The sequence below is a fragment of the Pleurodeles waltl genome, chromosome 3_1, assembly GCF_031143425.1.
Source record: "Pleurodeles waltl isolate 20211129_DDA chromosome 3_1, aPleWal1.hap1.20221129, whole genome shotgun sequence".
Classification (NCBI taxonomy): domain Eukaryota; kingdom Metazoa; phylum Chordata; class Amphibia; order Caudata; family Salamandridae; genus Pleurodeles; species Pleurodeles waltl.
In genome coordinates, this window is record NC_090440.1 from 1,831,660,897 (window position 1) to 1,831,673,593 (window position 12,697).

The 12,697-nt window shown below is 46.7% G+C and overlaps 1 protein-coding gene across 3 annotated transcripts in view; it reads left to right on the forward strand.

The window, feature by feature from the left end:
- The window catches only part of PMS1 (PMS1 homolog 1, mismatch repair system component), a 668,051-nt gene that overhangs the window by 166,704 nt on the left and 488,650 nt on the right, over positions 1–12,697 (forward strand). For all 3 annotated transcript variants that reach the window (XM_069225897.1, XM_069225898.1, XM_069225899.1), the window contains exon 6: positions 3,844–3,960. In XM_069225897.1, the coding sequence (XP_069081998.1) occupies positions 3,844–3,960 (117 nt within the window). The remainder of the gene's footprint in view (positions 1–3,843; positions 3,961–12,697) is intronic.

Sequence of the window (12,697 nt, forward strand, 5' to 3'; positions counted from 1 at the left end):
AAATCAGGTAAGTAAACAGTTAGAAAAATAGTGCAAACACTGTAGAATACAATAGGATGCAATAGGCCTAGGGGCAACACAAATCATATACTCTGAAAGTGGAATGCGAACCACAAATGGACCCCTAGGCTAATGTAGTGCGTAGAGGGTCGCTGGGAGTGTAAGAAAACACTAAGGGTGTCCAAGATACCCCACCCCAAGACCCTGAAAAGTAGGAGTAAAGTGATACTACTTCCCCAGAAACACACTAAACTTGTGATAGAGGATTCTGCAAAGACAACAACAGACTGCAAAGCACTGAAGACGGATTCCTGGACCTGAGGACCTGGAAAGGAAGTAGACCAAGTCCAAGAGACGTGAAAGTGTCCGGGGGGGGCATGAGCCCACTAAACCCCGGATGAAGGTGCAAAATGGCTGCCTCCGGATGGAAGAAGCTGAAGATTCTGCAACAACGAAAGGTGCTAGGAACTTCGCCTTTGTGCAGAAGATGTCCCACGGAGTGCTGGAGGATGCAGAGTTGTTTCTTTGGAGAAAGACCGCAAACAAGCCTGCTAGCTGCAAAGGTCGCGGTTGAAGAAAATGGGTGCTACCCGGGCCCAGGAAGGACCAGGATTTCGCCACTTGTGAGAGGAGACAGAGGGGGCCCTCAGCAACACAGAGAGCCCACGCACAAGAAGGCAGCACCCGCAGAAGTACTTGAACATGGGTTCAAGAAAACTGAGCACGGCGGTCGTCTCAACACTACAAAAGAGGGTCCCATGAAGCCGGAGGTCAACTCAGCGAGTTGAGCAATGCAGGACAGAGTGCCGGGGACCTGGGCTAGGCTGTGCACGAAGGATTCCTTGCAAAAGTGCACAGAAGTCCTAGCAGCTGCAATTCACGCGGTGCACAGGATTACTGTGTGGAGAGGGGAGGCAAGGACTTACCTCCTCCAAATTTGGACAGTTGGACCACTGGACAGTCTGGATCACTTGGGTCCACCACCTGTGTTCCAGGGGCCACGCTCGTCAGGAGGAGAGGGGTCCCAGAGTACTGGTGATGCTGAAGTTTGGTGCCTGCTGGAGCAGGGGGAAGAATCCGTCGACCCACAGGAGATTTCTTCGTGGCTTCCAGTGCGGGGTGAAGGCAGGCAGCCCCCAAAGCATGCACCACCAAGAAACAGTCGAGAAAGCCGGCAGGATTAGGCGCTACAATGTCACTGGTAGTCTTCTTGTTACTTTGTTGCAGTTTTGCAGGCGTCCTGGAGCAGTCAGTGGTCGATCCTTGGCAGAAGTCGAAGAGAGAGGTGCAGAGGAACTCTGGTGAATTCTTGCAAGTCGTTATCTGAGGAAAAGCCCACAGGAGAAGACCCTAAATAGCCCTCAGAGGAGGATTGGCCACCTAGTCAGGTAAGCACCCATTAGGAGGGTTTTTTGACGTCACCTGCTGGCACTGGCCACTCAGAGGCCTTCATTGTGTCCTCACATCTCTGGATTCAAGATGGCAGAGGTCTGGGACACACTGGAGGAGCTCTGGGCACCACCCCTGGGGGTTGATGGACAGGAGAGTGGTCACTCCCCTTTACTTTGTCCAGTTTCACTAGCCTATAGTGAAAATTTTAAAGGCAGAGGGAGCATAAGCACTGAGGTTCTGGTTAGCAGAACCATAATGACACAGTTAGTCACTACACAGATACACACATTAAGGCCACAAACTATGAGCACTGGGGTCCTGGCTAGCAGGATCCCAGTGTGACAGGCAAAAATAAATTTACATACATGTGAAAAATGGGGGTAACATGACAGGCAAGATGGTACTTTCCTCCAATGTACAAGTAAATTAATATGCCTATTGGGTATAAGCCAATTCTACCATGTTTAAAAGGGAGAGCACAAGCCCTTTAGCAATGGTCAGCAGTAATAAAGTCCCGAGAGCCCTAAGCCCAACAAAAGTGACATCAGAAACAGAGGGGGTGAAGGCAACTAGTGGGAAGACCACTCTTTGGCTGGGGAGTCTAACAATCTTTATCTTTTGTAAGAAAAACTGAAATTGTAGCTTCTCTTCGTGAAGAAAGAGCTTTATTGTTTTTTTTCTTATTTCCTGCAATATCTTAAAAAATAGAGGAGTTATTTTTAACCAATAATTTCTATGCCTTTGTGGAGATATTATCAAAGTATGACCCTTTGCCTGAAGGAAATTGAGAAACCACAAAGCTGATGTTCTCAGGAGTAAATTCATCTACAAGGATCCTATTCTTGTGCTCGCTAGCTTGAGTGATCCCTGAATTGTTGAGACACGGGAACTTCTCCGCCTATTTTCCACACAAGGAACATTTCAGTCTCAGTGTTTTCATTGAATGAGTTCCATATTTCCACTGCTGACATCTAGACCTTGTTATGAAATGAACGAGGCACTATTTTCACTCCCTCAGTCTTTGTTCTTCCTGATCCCCCCCCTTTACCCGCCTTAATTTCTTGATCCTGCTACCAATGCAGAAGGAGATAGCCACCTTTGAATGTTATTTTAACCATTCTAAAATGGCCACCCAAATCTGTGTGCACACATGCAGGAACCCACATACGCTGGCCATTTTGAATGCTTTTCCCTAAACTGTATGAAAAGCAGTTCCAAGATGGCCATCCTACATGTGCACATAGGACCTCCATCCATCTTAGGGAAAATGGGAAAATGCATTGGCAAACACTTTAGATCTGCACCCTGATGTCAAAGTTTAGACCTCTGAGCTTTGCCAATTCTTATATTAATTTGCTACCTATATGAAAAGTAGGCAGATTGTTAGCATTTATAACAGACATTTTGACTGGTCATATGAGCACAAACTCTTCCGATGCCACAGTGTGCCACTATTAACGCATTATAAAAATGGAATAAAGATGGTGGGCGTCTTCACTAGTAGCAAATTGCCACTAATGTTCCTTTGCAGTTGATGCTGTGCACTAATCAGCTTTTGGAGAGACGTTTGATAATGTCCCTCGCGTGTATGTCACCAGAAGAGGCAACTGTAGTTAAGGGCCATTAACATAAAGAATATTTTACCTTAAACTAGGTGGCTTGAGACTGACTGGGGTAGCAAACTAAACAAGACCCGAGAAGGACGCAGAAAATATCTTGGATCAGCCTGATGTTACAGGCATGCTCCAGATGGATTTCAGAATTATAGAGAGGTTGGTCCTACAAATGATCCAATTTACAGCCCGCAACAATTTATGCGTGTTTTGTTACTCAGCTTGCCCAGCTGCCCATGTTGTTAGCACCTGCCAGCTGAGCTCCAGAAGTGATAGACCTGCAGCAAAATCGCTGCCATTTATGGGTGTTCTAGGCAAGATTCTACAGCAATTTTAGTGTACATCATGGATGATTCTGCAAGGATTTGGTATTTATCACAAAGGATCGATTAATGATAGTACAGCAGTGGTTCGGCGTTTATATAGATACACAGGTTTATATTTTTGCAAGGAAAGCGAGCTCTTCTTCGGTTTGTGTCATGTGGGTAACATGCGCAAGTTACTCCTGCACTAGGGCTATCGAGCGAAATGCGAAGCTGGCATTGACAAGCTTGCATTTACGACCTTGCCTGTAAAAATCCCAAAAAGAAATACATCCCGTGTTGCTACGCCCTTCGCGAAAGTAAAAGGAGAACGTAATATAGAACAAACATTTGTAAACCAAGTTCTAAGATTATTTGCTGGTGTTCATAAAAGTCAAGAGGTCAGATGGAGTTTCTTTAAAAGAATGTACTCAAGGTTTCATATATGTTTAGAAGCACGCAATGTTACAGATGACCATCGCTCATCAAGTCTAAATTTAACGTTAAGAGGTTGACTCTATGCCATCTCGTTTCAGGCAGTTATTTGGCAAAAGACCAGAGTGTCGGATCACAAATCGGCTTTTATGTCAGTCCTGGGAACTGCCGTTATGAGCAGTATGGTACCTTTTCAGCACAGCACCGAGGATCCTGAGGTTGGTGAAATTCAGTAAAACAGACGGCTCTTCATGTGATTGTTTGCTAAAGTTCCAATGACCATGTGCAGTAATTACATTAGACATTAATTGCAAAACTCGGAACATATTACTGTCAAAAACCTCAAATGTACCTCAAACATGACAGAAAACATACTTTTTTTGAGAGAGCGAAGGCGTGTGTGTGTTTGTATGGTGGCACTCACTGGTGTTGGCTTGCATATGTCATATCACTGACAAAGAGGTGTACACTGTGGTGGCAACGTCGTTGCCCAATGTTTAATCCTATCATGAACTTTTTTTACTATATTTTTTCAGAAGTACTAGTATAGTATTAATCACCGTACAACCGAGGTCCTGAGAAAGTACAGCGCTATCTGCTGAAACCTCATTCGAAAGTGGGTATAAAGAAATGACACCACATATTTTTCTGCTGAGAGCTAAAAAGGTTTAAATGGCTCTAAACAGGAGAGAAGACCCCCAAACAGTCTCATAAAAGCAGTGCCTAAGAATTGACTTGCACACAAGATAAAATATTGATGCTTCTTGTTGAAAGAATTTACTAACTGTCCATCTGACATTTCCCTTTTTGTTAATCCAGTAGCAGTATGGTCCTTTAGGATGCCCGAAGTAGCCCAGAAATCACCTGTCTTACAATATATTTGTGTTGGGTAAGCCTTCTATACAAGCAATCTGAAGTAACCCGAAGGGGACAATAATCTATAATAAAATCCGGTAAATAAATACTATCTTAAAGTTCTGTCTAACAACACTTCAGTGACTGCTATTTATTAAAATATAGAGGTGGCACATTGTTAGACCTGTGAGCCTTAGGGTGGTCTTCTCCCCTCCTATTTTGCTGAATTCTTTTTTTGTGGGACTTCAGACTCTGTCCACTTTACCACTGCTTGTGCTCAGTCCCTAAAATATGGTAACATTGGCTAACACCTGATTGGATATTTAATTTACTTATTAGTCCCTAGTAAAACGGTATGCCACTTACCCCTGCTAAATTAAATGCGACGAGTGGCCTGCAGCATTAATTGTGGCATCCACTTAAGTTGCCCCTTAAAACTTGTCTCAGGCCTGCCATTACAGCCTGCCATTACAGCCTGTGTGCAGTTTTGAACTACCATTTCGACCTGGAAAAATAATCCCCTTGCCAGGCCTAAAACTTCCTTTTTAATACATATAAGACACCATTTAAGGTAGACCCCACACAGCCCATAGAGCAGCATGAAGTGTATTTAAAAAACAAAAACAAAAAAAGAAATCTGGCATCTTGTGTCCCTTGGTTGTATAGTCGCATGGACAACTCTCTTTATCCGTAGTCCTCTTGGGCAGGTCTGTGTACCATTCCTCCAGAGCTGGTGGCGCATTAGATTTCCAGGGCATTAGATTTCCAGCGCTTTGCTTGTACCAAAGCCAGACTCTTAAAGCGGGTATGTTGCTTCACCTTTTTAGTAATTGACTGTACGTCCAGCAGGCACTGCAGAGGGTCTATAGACAGAATACAAATGGTCACTTCAGTACAAATTGGGGTATCAGCTCCCAAGATTTATGCACCATTGTACTTGACCACACAATATACAAAATATCTGCAGCCTCCACCGTGTATCTGAAGCATGCGTCTTGTGATTCGGCATACATTTACCCTATTCTCTTCAGATACATGTAATTAACCTGGGTGAAGTGGAACCATGCATTCTGTGAGACCAATCAGTTTGAGTACAGACAGCATCCCCAAGTGTGTACAGGGATCTTTACTCTCAATTTGTATACCTCCCTCAGTGTCTGTGTCGCTTTGAGGGGTTTGTCCATTGTTTAGTACTACCTCCAACAGCCACGTCCTGTCTGGTACCTCCCGTCCCTCTCCCGTGTCTAGTGCCCACATGTGTGTACTGCTTCCAACTCCACCCTGGCAATCTCAGCAGCACATTCACTATTTTATTCAGGGGTGCCATACCAGAAATCATGCCAGTAAAAGTCTGCCACCTAGCTCCCTCCTCACATTTTACCTCTCTGGATTTGACATTGTCCCCAACCAGCACCGTTGCTGTTGGCGTTGCACCAAGGCGTTATTTATTTCATAATCCAGAGTCCCCAATCACCATTTGGCTAGTGGGGCATATAATTTAGTTAGTTCATCTCGTCATTTAACGGTGCCCCATATTAGTGAGGTAAGCAAGTTCTGAAGCTCTGTGAAGAACACCTTCTTCAGTATTACTGGGTTAGCTGTGAAAAACTAAAGGAGTCTGGGAAGCATCAGCAACTTTGAAATTGAAATGGAAGCTGGGTCTAGCACTTGTACAGTGGCTAAGGCCTGGTGTTGGTGTTCCGATAACCAGAACAGGAGGAATAGATAGGACTTGTTACAGTTGATTCACAGTCTGGAAATTTGACCAAATTCAGTTAGGAGAGACTTTGCCTCTGGCAGCACTCTAGGGTCCGCTTTGAGGTATATCAGGTTGTCATCTGCATAAAAGGACACAATGTAAGTGTTTTCATCGATTGTGAGCCCTGCACCTAAAGTAGACATTCAAGAAGATCCATGGCCAAAGCAAATAGTTTGGGGGAGAGGAGGCACCCCTGGCTCCTTCTACTGGGATGGGTTCTGAGACTATCCCCCTGTGCACTCCCTTGCTACTGGTTTTGCATACAGTGGTGTTATCCACTTGAGGTACTCCAGTGAACCCATCACTGCCCTGAGGTACGACTACCCCAAGGTGTCAAAGGACTTCTCAATGTCAAGGTAGGCTATCCAGCGCTGTGTACAATTGGCCCAGTCCATAATCCGTAACAATTTGTCAGAGGTTAAGGAACGTGTTCCTACCTGATAGGAATCCATTCTGGTCTGGGTGTACCAATTCCTGCCCTTTCGGGGTCAGTCTATTAGACAGTACCTTTCCCAGCACCTCATAGTGTGTATGGTGGTAGGGAGCCCGTCTCTGCCAGATGTTTACCCTTTGCGATTTTCTTGAGGGCTACTTTAACTTCCTCAGCAACGAGCAAGCGTCCAACTCTTGTTTCTGCAGGCGACCAATGGCGGGCATCATAATCTTTATCACAGAATCGGAGGCCTCCGTCATGTCCCTGTACAGTACTCTAGAATTCTTCAAACACCAAATTTATGTCCGATTGCAAATTAACAACCTGGACCCCTCCTGAATAAATAGCCTAAATGAGTGTGTGCGGTGTCTCAGATTTCAACAACCAAGCCAGTATACTGCCTGACATGCCGCTTAGGTCGTGCTGACACTTCAGTGATTCCCTGTTGTCTGTTTTGGACAATAGTGCTCCTGTATTCCTTCTAAAGACTTGCCAGATTATTCTGTGCATCTTGGTCCGACTCACTTTTATATTCCAAGCTCCGCATCGGCCTCCATTCATGTTATCTCCCTTCTTAGTCCTGTACATCTTCCAGGCACATCCCTCTTAATACTACCTTAGATACATCCCATTCATTTACCTCATCCCTGGCTGATCCCTCCTTTTCTGTGAAGTATTGGGTAATAGACTTCTCTAGTTGTGAATTGAAAGCCTCATCCCTCAATGCTGCAATTAGTAGATGCCATGTGGGTATCATAGTGTATGGTTTCCCCCAAGATAGAGTGATCATCAACAGATTGTGATCCAACCATGTGCGAACCACGTATTGTGTACAGCCCCACTTGCACTTAAAAAACACTGCCTCCGCTCCAACACAAAGCCCTTTGTGCCTCCAGACACCCTGCATCCAAGGCAGGAAATTCCAGATTTTTCTGTTGGCAGTGGGGATCAAGGGGGATCTCCAGAAGCTTCTTCTACTTTAAAGTTGGCACCGGATATATAGTTAGGACCGCAGACCCCCTCTTCAGTTCACATTAGGATGTTTGGAGGACACTCAGAGGACTATCCTGTTGTGTGCTATGTACTTCAGAGCATTGCAACAAGAGGACTGCCCTTCTCCCTGAAGCCTGCCCTGTGCCCTCCTAGGACTGCCCAGCTGCTTGAGCCCTTCTTCTCTGCTTGAACCAAAACTTTCCAGAGTGACTCCAGAGGCCACTGGGCAGGCCTCATGATCAGAGCCTATGGGACACAAAAGGCTCCAACTATCTTGAACGTGCACCTGAGGAGTCAGTCCTTAACCTCCAAGTGGTGCTCCTTCAGTCTGGACCATTGTAAGCGGCGGTAAAAGTGCCAAGATAGCAGAAATCCAAAACTCAGGACTTGAACATTTTTCAGTAATAAAGTGCCCTGAGAACCAAGAGGAGACTAAGACATACCTGCTTAACAATCTACCCAAGGTGTGTCACCGGTCAGGATTTTTGTTCTTCTCAGCACCAGCAAGTTCTGTTCAGGATCTCCTGCCTAGAAGGGTATCCGGACGTGTGAATCCGTTGTCAGCTGCATCCTGCAGCTTCGTCCTGCTGGAGATTTTCGACTTCCGAGAACAAGGCCCTCATTATGAACATGATGGCCTGGGCTGCAATGCCGGCGGTGGTGGTAATTACCGCCACTGGCTTGGCGGCCCAGACCACCATATAATATTCGTGGCAGAATGCCACTTGTGTAATTCCGTCACCGACAGGCTTCCGCCGCCAGGCAGCCTGGTGATGGCGGAGTTACATATCCGACAGGGCAGCGCTGCAAGCAGCGCTGGCCGCCGGATAATGTTCCTGTTTACCCCACCAGGGAAAGGCTGGTGGAATGGGTGCCTCGGGCCCCCGTTCACAGCCCCGTTGCGCAGGTCACTGCTCGATTTACGGGCAGTGACATGCGCAACGGGTCCTGCTGCACCCGCCGCACTACTACATTGCCGCCGGCTCCACATGGTAATGTACGGGCCCTGCACTGTTTCCGCCCGCCGGCCCAGCTGAATGTACATAATGTGGCTGGCGGGATCTTCTGTGCTCTGGCAGTCTTTTGTTGACCGCCAGCGCCGAACTTGGCGGGTTTTCCCGCCGAGTTCATAATGAGGGCCTATGTCTTAATGTAGAAATCTTCATCCAACTTCATCCAGTGGCTTCCCAAAGACAATACCTCCTCCTCCTCCTCCTCAGACACTGCTGGCTGCCTTGCCCCGCTGAAATGTACCTTTTTGGATATTTTTTCATTAAATTTCCTCTAAGTTCGAAAGGTAAGCAGAGACTCGACCCAATCCATTTGGTTTATCTGAACCCCTCTACATCGTGGTTAGCCATCATTTCTGACTTTTCCCTGGTCTTGAGCAACTAGTTGTCTGCATTTGCACTGGAATTCTGTTGTTTTGGTGTCAAATACGTTATTGACATTTACTCTATTTTTATAAATTAGTGTGGGCTTTTTCTTGTGTTATGTTTTCATTTTATTGCTGTTTAAGTGCTGTATATGTACTTTACACATTGCCTCTAAGTTAAGCCCAACTGCTTTTGTGCCTAGCTTCCAGAGGGTTAAGCACTGGATAATTTAGTGACTTTTTGTGGCTCCATAGCCTCTCTTTCACATGTATTTCATTTGTTTTATAGTGCCAACGTACGGTGTTGGAGCACTACCATCACACACACACACACACACACACACACATAGACGGTAAATCATGCATGTAAGGAAATGCCTCCTTGGCATGGTTACCCCCTAACTTTTTGCCTTTGCTGATGCTAAGTTATGATTTGAAAGTGTGCTGGGACCCTGCTAACCAGGCCCCAGCACCAGTGTCCTTTGTCTCCACAATTGGCACAACCCTGGCACTCAGGTAAGTCCCTTGTAACTGGTACCCCTGGCACCAAGGGCTCTGATGCCAGGGAAGGTCTCTAAGGGCTGGAGTAAGTCTTATGCCACCCTGGGGACCCCCTCACTCAGCTCATGCACACTGCCTCTCAGCTTCTGTGTGCTGGTGGGGAGAAAATGACTAAGTCGACATGGCACTCTCCTCAGAGTGCCATGCCAACCTCACACTGTCTGTGGCATAGGTAAGTCACCCCTCTAGCAGGCCTTACAGCCCTAAGGCAGGGTGCACTATACCACAGGTGAGGGCATATGTGCATGAGCACTGTGCCCCTACAGTGTCTAAGCAAAACCTTAGACATTGTAAGTGCATGGTAGGAATAAGAGTATATGGTCTGGGAGTTTGTCAAACACGAACTCCACAGTTCCATTATGGCTACACTGAAAACTGGGAAGTTTGGTATCAAACTTCTCAGCACAATAAATGCACACCGATGCCAGTGTGCAATTTATTGTAACATACACCCGCCCCCTGAATACCCACCCGACTTCTAGTGTAGGCTGACCAGTTTCTGCCAGCCTGCCATACACCAGACATGTTGCTGGCCACATGGGGAGAGTGCCTTTGCCACTCTGTGGCCAGGAACAAAGCCTGTACTGGGTGGAGGTGCTTCTCACCTCCCCCTGCAGGAACTGTAACACCTGGCAGTGAGCCTCAAAAGTTCACGCCTTTTGTTACAGCGCCCCAGGGCATCCCAGCTAGTGGCGATGCCCGCCCCTCCGGCCACTGCCCCCACTTTTGGTGGCAAGGCTGGAGGAGATAATGAGAAAAACAAGGAGGAGTCACCCACCAGTCAGGACAGCCCCTAAGGTGTCCTGAGCTGAGGTGACCCCTGCATTGAGAAATCCTCCATCTTGAGTTTGGAGGATTCCCCCCAATAGGATTAGGGATGTGCCCTCCTCCCCACAGGGAGGAGGCCCAAGGAGGGTGTAGCCACCCTCAAGGATAATAGCCATTGGCTACTGCCCTCCCAGACCTAAACACACCCCTTAATTCAGTATTTAGGGACTCCCCAGATCCCAGGAAATCAGATTCCTGCAACCTGAAGAAACAAGAAGGACTGCTGACCTACAAGCCTGCAGAGAAGGAGGAAGACGACAACTGCTTTGGCCCCAGCCCTACCGGCCTGTCTCCAACTTCGAAAACCTGCTCCAGCGACACATCCGACAGGGACCAGTGACCTCTGAAGCCTCAGAGGACTGCCCTGGACTAAAGAAACTCCTGTGAACAGCGGCCCTGTTCAAAACCAGCTACTTCTTTGCAACAAAAAAGCAACTTTCAAAGACTGCACTTTTCCCGCCGGAAGCGTGAGACTTCACACTCTGCACCCAACGCCCCTGGCTCGAGATCCAGAGAACAAACACCACAGGGAGGACTCCCCGGCGACTGCGAGCCCGTGAGTAGCCTGAGGCGACCAACCTGAGCCCCTACAGTGACACCTGCAGAGACAGTCCAGAGGCTCTCCATGACCGCGACTGCCTGTTACAAGGGATCCGGCGCCCGGAACCAACACTGCACCCGCAGCCCACAGGACCTGAAGGAACCGAACTTCAACGCAGGAGTGACCCCCAGGCGACCCTCTGCCTAGCCCAGGAGGTGGCTGTCCTGAGAAGCCCCCCTTCCCCCCCCCCCTGTGCCTGCCTGCACCGCTAGAGTGAACCCCGGGTCCCTCCATTGTTTCCTACCTGAAACCCGACGCCTGCTTTGCACACTGCACCCGTCCACTCCTGTGCCGCTGAGGGTGTGTATTGTGTGCCTACTTGTGTCCCCCCCAGTGCTCTACAAACCCCCCTGGTCTGCCCCCCGAGGACGCAAGTACTTACCTGCTGGCAGACTAGAACCAGAGCATCCCTGTTCTCCATAGGCGCCTATGTGTTTTGGGCACCTCTTTGACCTCTGCACCTGACCGGCCCTGAGCTGCTGGTGTGGTAACTTAGGGGTTGCCTTGAACCCCCAATGGTGGGCTGCCTATGCCCCAGAACTGTGACTTGTAAGTGTTTTACTTACCTCCTAATCTAACCTTTACTTACCTCCCCCTGTTGATTTTTGCACTGTGTCCACTTTGAAAATAGCTTATTACTATTTTTACAAAGACTGTATATTATATTGTTTTTATTCAAAGTTCCTAAAGTATCTAAGTGAAGTACCTTACATTTAATAGTGTTTAATGTCAATCTTGAACCTGTGGCTCTTAAAATATACCAAAAAAATATAATTTTCAACATAAAAATCTATTGGCCTGGAGTAAGTCTTTGAGTGTGTGTGCTCCTCATCAAATGCTTAACACCACCTTGTGATAAGCCTACTGCTTGATCACACTACCACAAAATAGAGCATTAGGATTATCTACTTATGCCACTATCTTACCTCTAAGGGGAACCCTTGGACTCTGTGCACACTATTACTTACTTTGAAATAGTATATGCAGAGCCAACTTCCTACAATGCATGTGTAAATCAGCGTATAGAAAATGTCATAGAAGACAAAGGGGACTACAAGGTATGGGATTCACATGTAATCCACACTGGTAGGCATTTTTTTAAGACTGCTTGGTCTGGCGAAGAACAAACTCAGGATTCAGAACGTAACACAGAGGTAAGGGTTGACTTCACTAATAGCAAATTATTTCTACCCAGAAAAACCTTTTTTAGCAAAATTAGTATAATCAAAGACTGGGAAAAACATAGCTTTCTAATCTGTGCCATGCGGTTTCCATGCATCTCTTTAGTGGAGTTCCTAGCTCACTCTGCTAGATTATGATTGTAATCTATGAATTGCACATTAAGAAAAGGAGCTCTGCAACAAAAGCAATATCCCACTGAGCAGTGCACATAAAATACTGTTCAGTGATCTGCATATTACATGTTCTTTGCACCAGGCATATTAACCCCCTGTGCTAGCTTAGTTGAGTCAAAACTGCCACTAGACAAAACCCTGATATCTCACCAGCAGGTACATTAATCACCAGAGTTATCTTGGAACTTTTATTAT